This window comes from Seriola lalandi, unplaced genomic scaffold (genome assembly GCF_002814215.2).
Source record: "Seriola lalandi dorsalis isolate HSWRI2012SDOR001 ecotype SW California unplaced genomic scaffold, Sedor1 jcf7180002054883, whole genome shotgun sequence".
Taxonomy (NCBI): domain Eukaryota; kingdom Metazoa; phylum Chordata; class Actinopteri; order Carangiformes; family Carangidae; genus Seriola; species Seriola lalandi.
The window spans coordinates 6,341,368-6,359,831 of NW_019525658.1; the positions used below are offsets into that span (position 1 = coordinate 6,341,368).

General features: G+C 40.5%; 1 protein-coding gene across 2 annotated transcripts; it reads right to left on the reverse strand.

Moving 5' to 3' along the window:
* Positions 1 to 92: 92 nt before the first annotated feature.
* golga3 (golgin A3) lies at positions 93 to 17,245 on the reverse strand. Of its 2 annotated transcripts, none has more exons than XM_023397718.2 (24): positions 17,103 to 17,245; positions 15,587 to 15,887; positions 14,070 to 14,225; positions 12,825 to 12,937; positions 11,603 to 12,318; positions 11,298 to 11,406; positions 9,861 to 10,167; positions 9,563 to 9,765; positions 9,318 to 9,455; positions 8,920 to 9,081; positions 8,448 to 8,816; positions 8,197 to 8,274; positions 6,919 to 7,182; positions 6,695 to 6,789; positions 6,180 to 6,396; positions 5,071 to 5,214; positions 4,667 to 4,864; positions 4,411 to 4,527; positions 3,951 to 4,090; positions 3,665 to 3,797; positions 3,209 to 3,331; positions 2,766 to 2,930; positions 2,144 to 2,310; positions 93 to 2,015 (listed from the first exon to the last, which is right to left on the reverse strand). In XM_023397718.2, the coding sequence occupies exons 2-24, from the start codon at positions 15,756 to 15,758 to the stop codon at positions 1,823 to 1,825; spliced, it is 4,479 nt and encodes a 1,492-aa protein (XP_023253486.1). In that variant the 5' UTR covers positions 15,759 to 15,887; positions 17,103 to 17,245; the 3' UTR covers positions 93 to 1,822. The 2 variants fall into 2 exon arrangements, with proteins under 2 accessions (XP_023253486.1, XP_023253485.1); XM_023397717.2 differs by having other exon boundaries at positions 13,944 to 14,225.
* Between the last annotated feature and the right edge of the window lie 1,219 nt (positions 17,246 to 18,464).

Below are 18,464 nucleotides of genomic sequence, written 5' to 3' on the forward strand. Positions count from 1 at the left end.
TGCCTGAACAAAAAAAACAGCTTAAACGTGGGGACACGATAGAACCTGGAAGTCACTGAAGAACACACACTGAATGAGCACAAACTGCGATGACAGATGAATAGTGCAATTTTATGATAAATACAATCACATCTCCCAACACAAATGTTAAAACCGGAATGAATCGATTCTAATCTTTGAAGAAAAAAAAAACAGCAGATACAGCAAGCTTTATGCATACAGCGCAGGTGCCCCAGCAAATGTTATTACATACCGCCAAACGTTACAGTGAAAGGTAGATACAGTCCAAAATGTTTTTTCAGAATACAATATACCAACATTTTTGTTATTATTTGTCTCAATAAGCATTCTCCTCAAAATATTTATTGTCCCTTTGGAAATTTATGAGCATACAGAGGTGCTTCAAAAAGTTCAAGTGTGGGAATGAGCACTGACAGCGGCTGCAGCACAGTTGCATGCAGAAAGCTATACCCTCCATGACCCCTCAACACTGAAATTTTAGTGCAGCTGTACCAAAATTATTATCAGCTTTGATTTATGGTTTGCATTTGATATCTTGTTTTTCATCTTTACACTATTAAACAATTGTGATGACTGTACAATCATACAAAAAAGGAAGTGTATTTATATATTAACCTCTGGAAACAATTAACTTATGCCCTATCCCATGAAACAGCCATAAAACAAGTATAACATCTGATTCAAGGATAGTCATTATTTGTAAATACAGTATGTACCAAATGTAACATCAGAAAAGGAACACATCTGATTGCACCTGCTGTTAGAAGTAACATTTCTGCTTCATTTTACAACTTTCTCTCTCACTCAGTTTAGTTTTAATTATCTAGTGTGCAATGTCAGTTGTGACCCACTTCCAATAAACCATTCTTCAGTAAGCATTTCCACACAAACAATAGAACATATAACATCTTGCACACACACCCTCAGCAGAAATACGTTTATCCAAACCGACTTAGACCTTTACATCGTATTAAAGATTGCTTAAGGCTTTTTTGCGTGCGAATTACTGCAGTCCATGCTTGACAAAACACCTCCATACATAACTGAGATTAATATTTTTAGAGTTTAAGAACTCAAGGTGATATGGTAACAACAAATTTAAGAGACACTGCATTTTAACAACATACCATACAAAAAACTGACCACAATTGTAAATGACTTTTAACTTCAAGAAAATGAGTGATGATGTTTCATCACAAGCTGCTTAGAAACCATGTGGAAGTGTAAGCATGTCAGTTAAATCATAGATGAGTGACTTCACTCATACACAGGCACAAAGAAATGGAAGAACAGTTTGTTGCCAGTCTGGTGGCAGACTCAGAGTTGTTTCTGTCACAAAAAACACTTTTTAAAATAATGTCAGCCATCATTAAGCAGCATCAAAGCTGCTGAATTAATATTATAAGGAGGATGATGACTAAATACCTTTCAGTGAGTAAAACTGCTGATTCAACAGGGGAAAACTGGCCCAACAGATCAGTTTAATAAGTAGTCCCTATTTTGTATCTAAGAAAACAAAACTGAAGATGAAGATCTGTCAAATAAAAATCTGTAATTCCTTAACTCTAAATAAATAAATGTGACAATAGCATAACAAAAATATAAACAACCATCAAATCAGAGGAAAGAATAAAGCTATGGTATATAAAGTATTACTCTGCGAAAGCACTTCTGTGCTGATGGGAGAATGCCAAATGTTGGCAGCAATTGTTAAGAAAAGAGAAAGGGATTATGGGGCTAAAAAGTGCCTTTGTGGATAAAACTCCACTCTCCCTCTATTGGCCTGAGAAAAGTTCTTCTGTTATGATTGCTGCTGTTCTGCTTCGTTGTTATTTTTTACCACCGTGTTGTTCAGCGGTGTCGATGATTTGGAGATGTTGTTTTGAAGCCCCAGTTGAGCCAGTCCCTCCTCTGTGTTTGTCCATGAGCTCACTGACTCATGTACTGTTACTGTGTGTTCCTCCATCTGCCTTTGGAGGCTATCCATCTCCTCTCTGAGAAAAAAAAAACATTACATGTATTCTGGCATTTGGATAACTTCTCAACAATACACAACAAAAGGCTTCAAGAAGGTATGTTGACAATGTTTAACCCAGTCATTCAGTCACAACAATAGGCTTACTTGAGCTGCCGTAGACAGTTGTGCAGGTTGTTGAGGGGCTCCTTATTGACAGAAGTTGATGGTTTCAGCAACTCATCCAGTAGTGAAGCAGGCACTGGGCAGTCTGGGATCTTAACTGGTGTCACTGGGCTGGATGGGTTCCCCTCAGTCTTTAGCTCCATCCGCTGCTGCTCCAACATCATTACAAGGGTGTATTTAGTCATTTATCAGTAGGCAATTCTTATTTGGCATTATACTTACAACATTGGCCTTTAAATCTCTCTAAAGAGAGGGCGCTGGCTTTGTAAAAGAATGACTCATACTGTGGAAATTAAGGGGTACACCCAGTTGGGTAACAGCACAACAGCAAGTGGTTACTGCTGTCCATGTGAATGATACTTTTAATTCAGTTGTAATGTCTGATGACAATGGACAATTTCCACTCATATTCAAAGTATCTGAAAGTCATCATGACAAGACAAGTAAAGAGCAACATAACACTAGAGATTTTCAAATGATGTCATGTTACTTTGTAGCTTATTAGTCAATCACTACAAAGGTTTAGTGGTTTGCCCCAAATCAAAAGGTGCCAATGAAAAGCACTAAAACTATCTTGGGACACAACAACAAAGACATGCATTACCTTCCTTAGGCGGCTCTGTTTGAGGTCCTGTTTGAGTTGCTGGTTCTGCAGTAGGACCGTCTTCATGCTGTTCCTCAGCTCACCCACTTTAGCCTGCAGCATAAACTTGTCCTTCCTGGTGCTGCTCAGCTCCTCCTGCACCGACTCCAGCTCCACCTTGATGTTCTGAGCCCGACACAAAATTTTCTCAGTTTTAAACCATTTTCAAAATAGGGTAGATGATGGTAATCATTAATGCTGTATAGAAGTAACTACAGTGCCTCACTCCATCCTTTGTTTCCCTTCAGACATTACCCGTTTACTGGGCTATCATTTACTATAGCAAATGTAATTCTGTGCATTCCTAAACACAACAATATTTAATTTCTTTTTAACATCTAGTTAAGTAGCAATCAATACTTGGCAACTTTGCACCCATATTTTACAATCAAGTGAATACTTGCCTGCAGAGCTGTCTGTAGGCTGTCCAGCTCCCTGTGATGGCACTGCTCCATCATCTCTACCTGCTGCTTCTGAGCTTCAATCTCCCTCTGCTTTTGCTCCACCTCCCACTTCAGGTCCTCAACCTGAACAAACAGTCAATGTTATATGTTATGTTATGTTATGTTATATGTATGTTCTAAGTTGTTATTCCATAACAACAAATGGTGGGTCAAACTAAGGCTGGAACAGATTTTAGAAATGCAGGATCCTAAAATGAATCACCAGGGCAATCATAAAATAGTGCATTGTCAAAATATTGTATTAGAATCACTTCAGGCTAATCAATATTAAACTATAAAAAAATACAATAATAAAACAAACTGCATTGTGTCAATCATATCATCATAATATTTAAACAATCATCATCATCATCATCAGCCAGATATTCCAGTCTGACTGTTGTTAAGAATCCCTACCTCTTGGTGAGTGAGGGGCTGCTTGGCCAGTTCATCGTCCAGTTGTTTCTGGAGGATCTGGAGCTGTGAGTGAGCCTCAGCCAGCTCCTCTTGGAACCTGGAAACCTCCTGAGTGTGCTGCTCATCCTGAGCCCTGCAGAGGATGATATGTTCACTGATAAACGACTTTTAAGATTTAAGATTTTGCAACACAATATTAAATTAAAAAAAGTTATCTTCCAAAAGTCACTGTATTCTTTCATCAAAAAAAAAAAAAAAAAAAAAAAAAAAAAAAAAATCCACATACTGTAGTTTCTGTGCTTCACTATGCAGAGCTTTGACCAGGTCCTCTTTGGCCTGCAGGTCCTTCTTGATCTCCGACAGCTCCAGCATGGCCGCCCTGTAGTGCCGTCTATTGTGGGCTGCTTCAGCCTTAGCTGCTGCCACCTAAAGGACACATCACATTATTACTACCCAAAAGACTGCAGTACAGCCAAATGCTCCAAACCTAAAACAATTAACAAAAAGTCAAAAGCTACAGACTTACTGTAGATGCATGTAACAATTCAGCTTCCTAATACTTGTATTTCCAAGAAGCTTCTTACTGTGCCATGTGTAAAGCAAATGCTCTCAACATAAAGATTCAAATATATTTAAATTATAGACTCCTTAGAATCATTTGAAAGGCAAAATAATCTGCAGTTGGCACTTTAACTCACAGAAAAGGAGAAAATACTACATCCTGATGTATGGCATAGAGCTCTTACCTGTTCCTTCAGGTCCTTGACTTTGGTTTTCTCTTTTTCCAAGGCAAGCTGTAGAGTTTGTACCACCTGCTTCATTTGCTGGTCCTCCTCCTCTTTACGCTTCAGGACAGCTTGAACCTGTGAAAAAGGATGAATGTGAAGACAATGTTCTGTTAAATAATTCAAAAGTGCGTAATTTCTCAAGCTAAATTTTCTCTTTTGTGGTAATTAAATAAGTATAACAGTATTACAAGATGCAAACATTGGAATTTTTCACCTGTAAGTTGAGTTGGACAAGATCTGCTTCTCTCTTAGCTAGGGCGGACTCCAAAATGTTGGTATGCTCCTTCAGTGTATTGTGGGACTGTGCCAATCCAACCAATTTCCCTTTTTCATGCTCCAGCTCAAGAGCTAGCTTCTTGTTGGCATCTTCCAACTTTCTGATCCGCTTCTTGAAGCATCGTGACTCTTGAAGCTGTGAAATCAATCAATTCATGTCATTATGACAGAATAACAGACATGAACTGAGTGCTTCCAGAAGTGTGAAAATACAGCTCATACAGGGGTGTCATCAGTATCATACAATAGGAAATTATATATTTACCCATTAGAACAGAGAGCAGTTTTGTGTTACAAAAACCTGAACAGATTACAACAACTGATAAAATAATCACAGTTCACCTCATCTTCAAGCTCCATGACTTTCTCCTGGTACTCCTCCAGCTCTGTGGAGGTGAGGGTGATCACTTCCTGCAGCTCCTTCTCTAGCATAGTCTTGCTGTTGGTCACAGCCTGCAGTTCAGCTTGCAGAGCTTTAATCTTCTCCTGGATGACAAATAAAACCACTGCACTTAAATATGTTTCTGATACTAAACAGGTGTATCCATTATTATTCACAATGAAATGACATATCTTTTTGATGAAGGAACATGAGTCGAGGACACGGGTAGACTGGAGTCCATTATTCTATTTATCAACGATTAAAGCAGTATTCTAGTATCTATGCAAAGTACGGTAACTAGAATTCCCCCCTTATGGTTGTATGCCTGACATTTGTGTCGTAATTTGTGTTTGAATTTGTGAGTTGTGGCCAAAAAGGTTATTTGTGAGATCACTGTGACCTTTGAACTTTCAGCACCAAATTCTAATCATTTCATCCTTGAGTCCAAGTGAACAGTAGGGAGCCAGGCACTGGGCAGTCTGGGATCTTAACTGGTGTCACTGAGTTGGATGGGTTCCCCTCAGTCTTTAGCTCCATCCGCTGCTGCTCCAACATCATTACAAGGGCGTATTTAGTCATTTATCAGTAGGCATTTCTTATTTGGCATTATACTTACAACATTGGCCTTTAAATCTCTCTAAAGAGAGGGCGCTGGCCTTGGAAAAGAATGACTCATACTGTGGAAATTAAGGGGTACACCCAGTTGGGTAACAACACAACAGCAAGTGGTTACTGCTGTCCATGTGAAATGATATACTTTTACTTCAGTCGTAATGTCTGATGACAATGGACAATTTTCGCTCATATTCAAAGTATCTGAAAGTCATTATGACAAGACAAGTAAATAGCAACTTAACACTAGAGAATATTTGTACCAAATTTGAAGAAAGTGCCTCAAGGTGTTACTAAGATATCATGTTCACGAGAATGAGACAGACAGACAAGGTGAAAACATTATGCGTCCGGCATAAAAACAAATGGCTACAATATACTACACTCTGTACCACACTTTTGTTGGAACTATAAATTTTTCAGGGAACTGCAAAAGTCTGGAAGGCTTATACAGTACCTGTAAGGCCGGGCTGTTCCCCTCATCTGACACTTGGGCCTTGAGTTTGACCAGCTCTGCCTCAGCCGCCTCCTTGTCGGTCAGGGCCTCTTGCAGCCTCCTGCTCAAGATGCCCACAGCATTCTCGTAGGCCTTGTGTTTGGCCTTCATCTCCTTCTGAGCACTAGTCAAATCTGTCCCCAGCCGCTTCATGCGCACCTTCTGCTCTGAGATGGCCCTATTTGATGAATATAAGAAATTAAGTTAAAGATAACCATAGAGATATCAGTAGGTATGAATACAGTGTAGCTTAAAAATCATATATTATTTACAAATATAGATAAAGGATGGATGGATCTACTTTTCAAACCACATGTACTGACTAATGTGTCCATGTGGAGATCAAGAATTGTATAATCAACATCCCATATTTGTGTTTATAAATAGCCCCTGACAACAGAGATATGAATCATGGTCCAAGTCATTACTGTAGGAACCATTCAAGCTCCACAAATCTGTATGAGCACATGACTCACTTTTTGGCTTCAGCCTCCATTTGCTCCACCTGTTTCCTAAGGCCTTCGTTCTCTTGTGTCACTGCTGCTAGCTGGCTCTGATCGAACTGTAGAGACTGAGGGAGGAAAACAAAAAAAAATAACATTACAATACAAACATGTCTGACACTTTTCCTTTTTCTTTAATTTTATTTTTCAAAATACTTTGCAAAGTTAATTAAGTAAGCAATATCAAATTACACTACCTGGATCTGGGTTTCTAGCTGATCCCTTTCTTTCTGAATGGTTTGCAGGTGAGCTTCCATGTTATTCATCTGCTCCTGGACTCTCACTACTTCCTTCTGCAGCCGGGCCTGCTCCAGCTCTGCCTTCTGTTTCTCCCCCTGAACGCCCAGCAGCTCCTGCTTCAGCTCCTTCACCTCCGCCAACAGACGCTTCTTGGTGGACTTGAGCTCGCTGATCAACTGGTCTTTGGAGCTGGCGTCCCGGCGATATGCTTCCACCATCACCTGTGAAGTCAACGACATTGTGTGTCAAACGAAAGGTTTACATAAAACAAAACACTAATGAAGTATTTTCTCCTTTCATGGAGTGTGGGTAGGCTCGCTCATATTTGTCTCAGCTGAGGCGGCAGGCAAAATGACATTTCACAGCACACGGAGATACACTGCAGGAGAAAGTGCTGCGACAGCATTTGAATCCCACACTGCATCATCTCTAGGGTTGAGATATGTTTCACTGAAGAAAGAGAGTCTGTACACATGTGCTTTTTTTCAGCCCAAATAAATAATATAATTGTGTTTGTTCCCAACAGGAACAAATATTATACACAGTTGGACATTTTACAATATATTACAGGTATCCACCAAAGTAAAGCTGAGATGCAGGTTGTGTGTCATACAAAATAGATAAAAGTGTGATTATGTCAAACATTGCAAGAAAAAAGGAGTGAATCTATCGATGTAGAAATATAAGAAAAGAAGAATTCTGCTATATTCATGTAATTACTTTAGATATGAAGTGACGTTACTTTGTTGATAACACAGACAGCTTTTTCTTCTTTGGCATCAGAGGTACAGCAATTTGCTTTTCATGGATTTCTGATAGCAGTGTGATTTTGCAATAAAAATTTTTTAAAATGAATGATAATGCATGAGTCTGGGGATTGTCTACAAAAACCTTGTAAAAACAAAATACAATTCACATTTCTGTCATTCTGTCAATTAACTGCACCCTCTTTATGACAGCCTGTCAATGCCAAATGAGCAGCATCCTCCACTGCTCAATCCACTGGGGCGTGTCAACTAGTACTTTGGGCATTCTTCAGAGATGACAGCCATCTGGTTCTACAATACATCCTCCCACGAAAGCATCGGCCTTAGCCAGCTGGGAGATTTCTGACAAGTGTTTTATAAATGCATACAACGTCGTCTACACAGTTTACTGTTCTTTCTGGCTTCTACTAACTTTACACAATAGCAGAGAACTATACACAATCTCACATAGCAATGGAAATGACTTACCTTCTGTTGCTGGAACTGCTCCTTAAATTTCTGAGCTTGTTTCTTTAGGGTACTATTTTCTTGTTGTAGAGTTTCAATCTGTAACAAAGAAAAAACCCTTTATTATTCACTACATGGTGGTAGGAAAACTAAATTACGGAATTTCAGTGGATACTGATGGGAGGAAAACACACATATTCGTTCATGCGCACAAAAAGAAGGCTTGTGAGAATTGCAAGTCAATTGCTGCTCACTTCCCATCTGTCTCATACCTGATTGGCTTTGACCTGGACTTCCTGTCTGAGCTGATCTAAAACATCTGAGGCCACCAGGACATCCTCTCCAAGCCGCTCAGCTCCCTCGTCAAGTTGACTTTTGTCGGCCCGAGCTGCTTGCAGCGCTACCTCCAGGACAATCTTCTCGTTCTGGAGGTACTGGATGTTGTCATCCTTGGCATTGCTCTCTGTTTGTAGCTCGGCCAGCTGGGCCTCTAGCTCCAAGTAGCGGGCCTCTAGCTGGTTGATGGACTGCTCTTTGGTGTGCAGGTTCTCCTGAGTGGTGGTCAGCTGCCGCATCAGTTCCAGATGTTCTTTCTGGAGTGACTGCAGCTGCACGTCTTTCTGGGAAAGGGTTAACTTCACCTAAGAGAGAGAGTTTGAAAGGCAGATTAGAGCAGAGTACAGCAAGAGTTTTACTAACCATACAAGATGGAAAACAAGTTGCTGTTACATTTGACATGACTACCTGCTCTAGTTCCCTTTCCAGGGTGCTGGCTGTGTTAGCCAGTTTCACTAAACGGTCTCGCTCTTCCTCATACTCCTCCAGCTTGTGCTGCAGGTCGTCTTCCACCATGGTTTTTGCATCCTGGATCTGCTTGTAAGCTGCTTCCTGGGTCAGCATGTCAGCCTACATCACAGACAGGAAAAAGTTTATTTCAAAAAATAAAATAATAAAATAATAACAGATCGACTTATACCAAATTTTATTTGCAGTGTTAAAACCACTCCTGTATATTTAAAAACGCCCGATTATATACAGCCCGTGCCTGAATAATGACCCTCATGTATGGGTTGTTTCCTAAGTGGATATATAGACAAACCAGATGATGGCATAAGGTCAGAAAGGGATGTTGGAGAATATACCTCAATGCTCTGCAGTTGAACAGCTATACGCTCTTTTTCTTTGATGGAGCGGTGTTGGGTCTCAGTGAGCTGGTGAGACAGTGTCACGTTCTCCAGCTTCAGATGTTCCACAACACCAATCTGAGTCATCTGTCCAGCCTGGGAAAGAAAAAAGCCCAAGACGAAACATGTCACTGATGGCTTGACTTTTACACGTGTAATGCAAGGCATGATGACAAAACTAACTGTATCATCGTCAACCTTACCTGCATGTTGGCCATTTCGCCCTGCAGTCGTACTCTCGCCTCCTGGGCCAGTGCCAACTGCTGCTGGTACCACTGACGGACCTGCTGGAGTGAGTCGATCTCAGCCTGCGAGGTCTTCAGTCGGCTCTGCAGGGTGCTGCGCTCCAGCTGAACCTGTTGAAGCTGGCTCTGAAGACCACCCATCTGCTGACGCAACTCCTGAACTGTAAAAGTATAAGACCAAAAACATAGACTTAAACAAAGAGGTGAAGGTATCAATATCTTCTTACGCTCAGCTCTCTGGGTCTCCATCACTCACCTATATTGTCTCTTGAAGTCACAGTGTTTTGCATCTCCTCCACCTTCCCCATCAGCCTGTTGTATTGATCTTCAGCCACTTTCAGGTCATTGCTTAGAGAAGCTAGACTGGCATTCTTGCTTTCCAGACTTCCCTGAAGCTCCACCATGGCCTTCTCTAGCTGGCTACAGTTCTGCCGCAGTGTGCCAACCTCCGTGGTGAGGGTGCTCTGTTTCTCCTGGCTAACCTGAGCCTCCTCCTTCTTAGCCTGCAGCTGAGCATTCACTGTAGCCAGCTGGGCCTGAAGCTCGGTCTTCTCCTTGAGAGCCTGGAGGACAGGAAAGTGTGGTCAGCACTTACACTCAATTATTCTCAGTGTTTCCAATATGGTGTTATTATCTGGGCAGCCTGCCCAGGTAAGTTAACAACCACCAAGCTAAATGTAATCTTTTTGGATGCTGTGATACATGACTTGGCATTCATTTATGATGGTGTTAAATGATTGTAATTAATTGAACGCAAGTTATTTATGGAATGATAGACAGCCCTATTGGCATACTAAAGTGTGAGACTCTGTGCATGAAAAAACAGTAAATGGACTTCCTGATAGCCAAATGGTAAGGACGCACACCACATGCCCTGAGTAGTCAGTCCCCGGACTCCCAGCCGGCCAGCCGGACCATTTGCTGCATATCGTTTCCCTATTCTCTCTCCCTGCATTTCCTGTCTATCGCCACTGACACTATCTAATAAAGGGCATGAAAATGCCCAAACAATAACAACAACAAAAAAATAGTTAAGTAGAAAAAATTCAAAAGCCATGCTACAGGTTCTGTGACGCTGTACTTAGGCATGAACACATTTCACCAAAAAACATCGTCAAATCATCACAATATATTGTCAAGGAACCATGAATGTCTGCACCAAATTTTGCACTCATGAATTGAGAAAATGCTGTGGTATTTCACAGGATAAGTTAAAACTTTGACCTGTAGATAGTGTTAAAAGAACAGGTAATCCATTTAATTATTGTTGACATAATTTAGTCTGAACCGACCAACCTTTCCATCCCCTGCCACTAGCATGGTTAAAATCTGTTAAGCATTAGCAACACTTTTTTTTTTATTACAGTTAGGCTGCAGTTTATAAAGATAATCCATTCAGGACAGTTCTACTTTAGTTAATAGCACGTAATCAAAATACAGGAAGCATCTATAATACAATATAATACAACCAATTTGTCAAGAAAACCATTTAAATTATATTACTTAATTTATTTGAGACTGTGTCGTTGATTTAACTCTGTGGTCAATTTTGAGGATGCAGTTTGTTAGAGATAAGAGATGTAACATATTTCAAGGTGTCCGTATTATGTTGCTCACTCCTGTACATAATGTACACGGATGGATGCTAGAAGAAACAGTAAATATGATTATAGAAATCAGTGTGTTATATTACCTGATTGGCTTCAGATGACAAGGATTCCAGCTGGCCCTCAAGTCTCATTTTCTCTTTCAGCACTTGGAGCATTTCATCATGGCCCATCACTGAACTCTCCAAAGAAACACTGAAACAAATGTAAATAAACATCAACTCTGAAATGATTTAGCAATCTATTAGTTGACAGAGAGTAAATTTGAACAATTTATATTATCAAAATAATTGCTTCAAGCAGGGATTGTAAGATTTCTTGTTTTTCATCAACCAAATAATGCCAGCAATTGGCAAAATTAATTCTGTCCTTATCCAACATTGACAAATACCTGCTGGAAAAACTGTCCCTGCGACTCCGAGGCTCCGCTGTCCCCTCTCTCTCCTGCTCCAGCTCCAGCAGGTGCTGCTCTTCGCTGGCTGCCTGCAGCACCTCCTGCAGGGAGGGGAAATGACCCATGGCCTCTGGGGCAATCTCCCTCCCCTCCACAGTGTAGGGCCCCTGCTGCCTTTCCACTGCTGTGGAGAGCATGGCGTATGTCCCCCTGGTAGACACACTGCTGTAAGACGAGCTGTCGCTGTCGTTGCCGTCGTTCCCCGGCCTCGTTCCTGATTCGCTGCCGTCAATTTCTGAGACATTGTCCCCGACCTGGAACGCCGCACCAGGCTGTGCCTCCGTCTCACAGGTGCTGCCCTCTGACATCACACTGACCTCAGACAGTGTGGACACCGAGCTAATGGTGGACTGGAAGGAGCTCATTGTGTTGTCTGCTGTTCTTACTCCACCTCCTCCTCCACCATCATTCTCAGGAGACTTGTAATCAGCCAAGGAGTGGATCTTGCTGGGCCGGGGTGACCTGGACTTCCTCTCCTTAGAAGGGGGAATTCCCAAGCTACCCAGTTTGGGACCACGTGGGACACTGGTCCTCAGGAAGGAATATTCCTTGGTCATGGCAACGGTGTTGGCCCGGGGCAGAGCCTCAGGGTGCAGCATGAGCTCTGGATCCAGGGTGCTGAAGGGCCTGTTCTTGCTGGTGGTGTGATGAGACTAAAAAACGGATAGAAAGAAAGAATTAATGGTGCTGTAGTGATGACAAAATCTGAATCAAGGATGCCAAGCTTGATACTGACAGTATAACTTTGCAAATTTGGCATTGACAGAAAATAAATAGCCCAATGCAAAATATTCCTCCAAACTGAAAAGCTGTGGTTAAACTGTAATTTTTCTGGGTCACATTTTCCAAGAAAATAACATGTTCAGCAAGAGACTTGACTTGAATGCCCACAAGCACCCAAGTCTTGTCAATCCTAGGTTCAAAACACCTGAAAAGCTAATAAACTGGGTCCCAACTCTGTCTACAAATTTCTTCCAACTCTGTTTATAACTTTTGGAAACAGACAGACAGATGGGTGGCAACAATGGCTGAAAGGATGACAAAGGTGACTGAGGAAACAAGGATTTTGAAAGCACGATGAAGGCTAACCTAGTTACATTTAAAGTTATGATAAAATTTGAGTGCAGTCTTCAACCTGACAGCAACTCCACTCACTCACCCTCTCCTTATGTCTTTGCACTCTGTACTGTTTGAGTTGTTCCTCTAGGCGCCGGCGAGCCTCCAGTCGGATCTTCTCCTCGTTTTCCATCTCCAGTGAGGGCTTCTGGTTGGCTAAAGGGAAAGTATGTTAGGCCAGAAAAAGAAATATTCATCACATCATCATACTGCACAAGTACACAACAGCGCTATATTTACACAGGACATGCTTTGCTATGACGGTAAAAAGGAAATCCTGGCAACGAGCCTTATGCTGTATCACTGGTCAGGCACAGCTTCAGTGTGAATGCTTGTATGATGTTGGCTGTATGTAGTGAAGAGTGAAGCTGCTTGGAACCCTGTCCTCAAATACAAGAATTAACATTCACACTTGAGTCCTGTTCATGTCTTGGCTGGAAATGCGTTTTTGCACAAGCCACAGTGACAAGTGAGTTACAAATTATACCTGTAACATTCACCGTTTTACCTGAGAGCTACAGGTATGGGTGTTACAGTACATGATTCTCCAATACACTGTATGTAAGGGTGCCCTACACTGTATAACTGTTTGTTTACTTGGTTTGTTTATGTACATATATAAAAACTTAACCTCAGTAATGACAGCAACAGCTCTGCAGCTAGTATTTCCAATATTGCAATGAGTTAAATGCTATTATCAGTCATGTTAATGTGCCATCATAAGAGATACTATAGGATTCTTTGTGTGGTGCTATATTTACATATATTATGTGTGAGTTATGATGTGAAACCAAAGAAAATCACCACAAGCCTAAAAATATTACACTTCACAGCAACGATGCCTTTAAAACGCCACCAAAAGGATAACATAACAGAGGGATTAGTTCCAAAATGCAGCCATTAGTCCAAACACTGTTCCAAATGAAGCGCCCACACCAAATTCTAATCAGGCAATTAAATGCCTCGGGAGTTGGAGAAAGGGGGCAGACTCAAACAACTAAAAGAAATTCCCACTGAATCCATCTGTTCAGATAATACACAGACAAGGGAGTTAAAAAGGATGTGTACATGACCCAAAAAAGCAAAACATCCCACAGCAAAATGAGGTTTAAATACAGGGGGAGATAGAGGGGGCATTCACGCCACATAAGTTTATGCTTACACAATTCAGTCTCCTGCATAGGCATACTGAGTCTGAGCGACTGCAATGCATCACCCGTGTGAATCGTGACCTCAGCACTAGCCCCCTCAGACTTCTCTAGCATCATGGGTGGATAAGCAGCCACACCTGGGGAGGGCTCTTGAGTCTGGGAGTTGACAGGGGAGCTCGTGCTCTGTGGAGGGGCTGTTGGTGGCAGGGACCCATTTATACAGGCATCCCCTGCAGCACTGAAGCCTTCTGCCAGTCCATCTCCATTTGGCATCAGATCTGAACTAAGAGGACCTGAAAGAGAAGGGGGAGAAGCCCTGAGGAATGTGACAATTAGTCATGATAACTTTTCATGAACTGGACTGAGTGGATCTAATTCTCTTGACAAACTGGCTGGACAACTTTGTCAAGCTACAGTTGCATTAGTGAAAGGGGTAGCAGGAAACATTCATGCAGCATGTGGCTACTGAAGCATATCTTGCTGCACCTACTCTTGTATCAAGGAGCACAATTACCAGACTCGTTTTGCAAGAAAACCACATTTAAAAAGGCATTGAAAACCTTTTTTAATTTTCATTATTGCTTATTTAATCATGAATAATTAATGTCATAGAGAATAATTATCATTGTACAATATTTGTCAAAAGTGCATTCATACAACTGGAAGTGACAGAACTGAAGATGAAGAGGGAAACATTATCATTATTACTTAGAAGGAAACATTATCGATTCACACATAAAAATCAAGATACTTAACATGTTGGAGCACTGATCAGCCTGTGAAAAACATTGCATGTCTTTGTGATCCTATTTGGAGTTTTGGCAAGTTTGTGGAAAAAAACCCCTATGACTGATGATCCATCTCTGATTTTGACCAATCGTTTTTCAATCTGTCTCTTGTGCATCACCCAACTTTACATAAGTATTTAAAGCTCAAAAATATATTTTCAGTAGACTGCAGTAAATTGCAATAGACTATAAACACTGTTGCCTTCTAATGGTGACTAATTAGAATTCAGTTCAGCTATTTAACACATTAGTTCAAAGAGTCGTCTAACACATAACAGTTGAAGGCCTCCAGCATTGTAGTAGCCAGCAAAACAGGTCATGCATGGTAGGATACAATTGTTAGATAAAATAGATACTAGTAATATGCCTAAAGGGGAAAGAACTTTGCAGATTGGAATTGGTATAGCACAGTGTAGTGAAGTGTAGTGGCGTGTACTAAGTCCAGATCAAAATGATTTCTAGGCTATGCACATGAAGTCCGTCTATGTGAAGGTCACCACAGTCACTTCACCATAAAAAACACTGCTTCAGTGCTATAAACATATATGTATAATGTATAATAAATGTAATAGAAATGAAACTAAAGAAATCCTTTTAACACAGTACCCAAACAAGCACATGTTGTGTTTTACTCAAACATGTAATGAAATCTAAATATTTCTTACAAACCTGTCCACAGATAACAAAATGTGCTTTGAAATGTGCTTCTTTTTGATGTTGGTAAGACAAATACTGCTTATCGGACAAAGCCTCAGCAGACCTACATGATTTGTATAGGGTAATACACACACACACACACACACACACACACACACACACACACACACACACACACACACACACACACACAGACACAGACGACTCACCATTACAAATATTCCCTTTTGTGTTTTGTGTGTTCGTCTGTCCTTGTTGTTTCAGTAGTGTGTCCCCTTCCATAGCATGGGCTTCAGTCTCTTTGGGTTTTATAACTTGGTCTCCTTGGTAAGCATTGGCCTCTGTTTGAGCTGCTTCTGGATGGTTAGTCTCCATTTCCATTAAGAAACTGGACAGTCACAGTACTGCTGGTGCTCCTTTGGAAAGAATGTCTCACAAAACCATTTTCTTAGGAGGCAGGCCAGCTGGGAGCGTGTCAAGGTCCAGGAGCACTTCTGAATACTGGGAGATCTACACAGAGAAAACATTTTGTTTATCATCTGTAGCAACATTGTAAAGATCAATATACATCACAGAAGAACATGAGACGCCTTACAAGTGATCTGATTTAGACAGTACTAATGTTATGTAACAGCATAACGGGTTTTAATTTAAACATAAGCTTGAGTCAAGGGCTAACAAGATGGCTAGGAACTTAAGCAGATTGTGTCGCGTTAAATATAGATTAACTAGTAACTATCGTTGCATCCCTTCACTTTTACACAGAGAAACGGATAGCGCATTTAAGGGCGTTAACACATATGACAGGCCAAAACTGAAAATAGGCTGAAGTTCAGTCTGAAAAAATGTAATTAAATCATTGTAGGAATCTGCTGATAGGTCAAACACACGCCTTAACAACCAGCAGTGAGATGAGTATTTACAATTAACCCTTTCAACCATCATAGTTTAGTTAAGATTGGGGGGAATGTCAGTTAGAGAGGAGCAGACGCTGCTTTTGATATGATGGTGTACGCTTTATGTATGAGATGTTAGCCGAATTTGCACAAACGATTCTACAATTTTGGTACATTTGTCGACAGGCAATGCTCGATTTGCACCATAGGTTTTTAAACTGTGGCACTGAGGGGGAGGTATGCAGCTGTCAGCTTCAACAAAATGCAGTGACTGCGGTATTATTCAAAATCCCTGCATATTTCAAGTTATATTGTTATCGTATGTCATTTGTCACTTTAGCTATTAATTATAACTTTTGACTTCAAGGCTGTATTGCTAAGTTCACGCTTGCTATCTGACAGTAGCTGGGTTACTTTGCTAGCCTCTATTCACCACTGTTTCGTATCATCTTGCTGGACGCACCGGTTCAGAAGAAATAAGAAAACGAGACAGTCACTGATGAACTAAAACCTTAAGGCAATTACATTGCCCTTATATGTTGACTGACTCTACCAGTTAACGACAAGGATGATAGACTAAATGGGGGTGAATAAATTAAGCTCACAGCGCTAGCGAGAAAACTAGCTAGATGTGTTTACGACGGGAACTGTCAAGCTAAATTTGCTAACTCGCTAGCTAGAATCGCCAGCGTAGATGCAGCAGTGATTTCTGAAATATTTTAAGTAATTCAACGAATTACCCTCTGTCACATAAGTGCGTTACAAACCCTATGTGTAAATTATAAAATGACAATTTGGATGAATGGTAAAAAAGACCTTAAATGCTCACCTTTTTTGCGAGCTTCGCCTTTTACTACGTGGCTGTTTGGTTTCCGTCCCTTTACCTGTCCGACTAGAAACAGATGGCGCAAAAAATATACTATCTGGAAGGACAAATTAAGCTTGTCAGAAAGCGGAGTGTCGCTTTGTATGCTCGCAACATTTGGGTTTTAAATACTAATCCTACTGTGTTAATTCTATGAGATAGTTATATTGCTCATGCTTATGGCAACGATTAACTGATTGCACGAAGTATTATATGGAACGGATATTAGTTCTTCTGGATCTGTCGGATGTGGTACAGTGCTTCACCCTTGTAGTCAAAGAGCTGCGCCCTACTTTTCCGCTGTTCCCCTCTGCAGCTAGTGCTAACCTGAACCTGTGGGTGTCACAGAGGTGAAATAACAGGCTGCAAGTGCCACTTTAGGAGCTTTACGCCATACTCGGAACACAATACATGGGTTGCATTAATATGCACATTATATCATGCCACTACTTAATATAATAAGATTAAACTGGATTCTACATAAAGGATTTAAGTTAAATTATATTTGCAGTGGTCCTCTAATTTTTTTAATCTCTGTTTAGTCTGGGCTAATCGTCACTCACCTGGTTGAATTTTGATTTTGTGTGTCCAGGAACGATTCAATACTACTACCGCTAATAGTAATAATATCATTAAATTCATTCTTATATCCTGTGTATAAAATTTGTGAAAATGAGTTATACAATAACACATAGCATAATCATCTTAAGAGATAATTGATAAGAAACAAGACCACCAGCACATATGATTAATTGCAAAATTATCAAATCAGTAAAATCAGTGGGCACGTTTTTAAAAATGGTGTGATGTTTGTTGTCTCCTATACTGTTGTGATACCAAGTACACCAAAAAATAAATGAATGAATAAATAAACACAAGCATTAGCCTATTATAGTACTCTAAAATGCAATGGTACAACTGATACAATAAGATACGTCCTAAGTGCTTATTGCCTATGTCCAAATCAATCTCTAATCTCACTGAAAAGGGTCTGCACATGAATAATACACTTGCTTGTACCATACATAATAACACTACTGATGCACGTTATGATGCAAATAAAAGTATAAAGCCCTGGTTAAAAGCAACATTTTATTGCATATGTTACATAAAAACAAGTCTTTTTTAAAGCCACTGTGTAAGATTTCAAACTGTCTAACTTTGGCGCCATCTAGTGGTAGTCTTAAGAATGAACACTGCGATGGACAGGAGACGAAATGAATGGACTGAAAATACCAAATATACCTGCCAGTTTTTCTTTCTACACATTGAAGTTTTCCTTTTATCCCTTTCCCTTATGTTCTGCCCATCTGAGATTCTGAGTGA

What these genes read in the sequence shown, in the direction of transcription:
- golga3 (XM_023397717.2), bottom strand. Translation starts at nt 15,758, where the DNA reads ATGGAAATGGAGACTAACCATCCAGAAGCAGCTCAAACAGAGGCCAAT. An exon ending in GACTTCAAGAGACAATATAG is followed by an intron (nt 9,766 to 9,860) that starts GTGAGTGATGGA and finishes ATACTTTTACAG; the next exon opens with TTCAGGAGTTGCGTCAGCAG. An exon ending in AGCTAGAAACCCAGATCCAG is followed by an intron (nt 6,790 to 6,918) that starts GTAGTGTAATTT and finishes TTCCTCCCTCAG; the next exon opens with TCTCTACAGTTCGATCAGAG.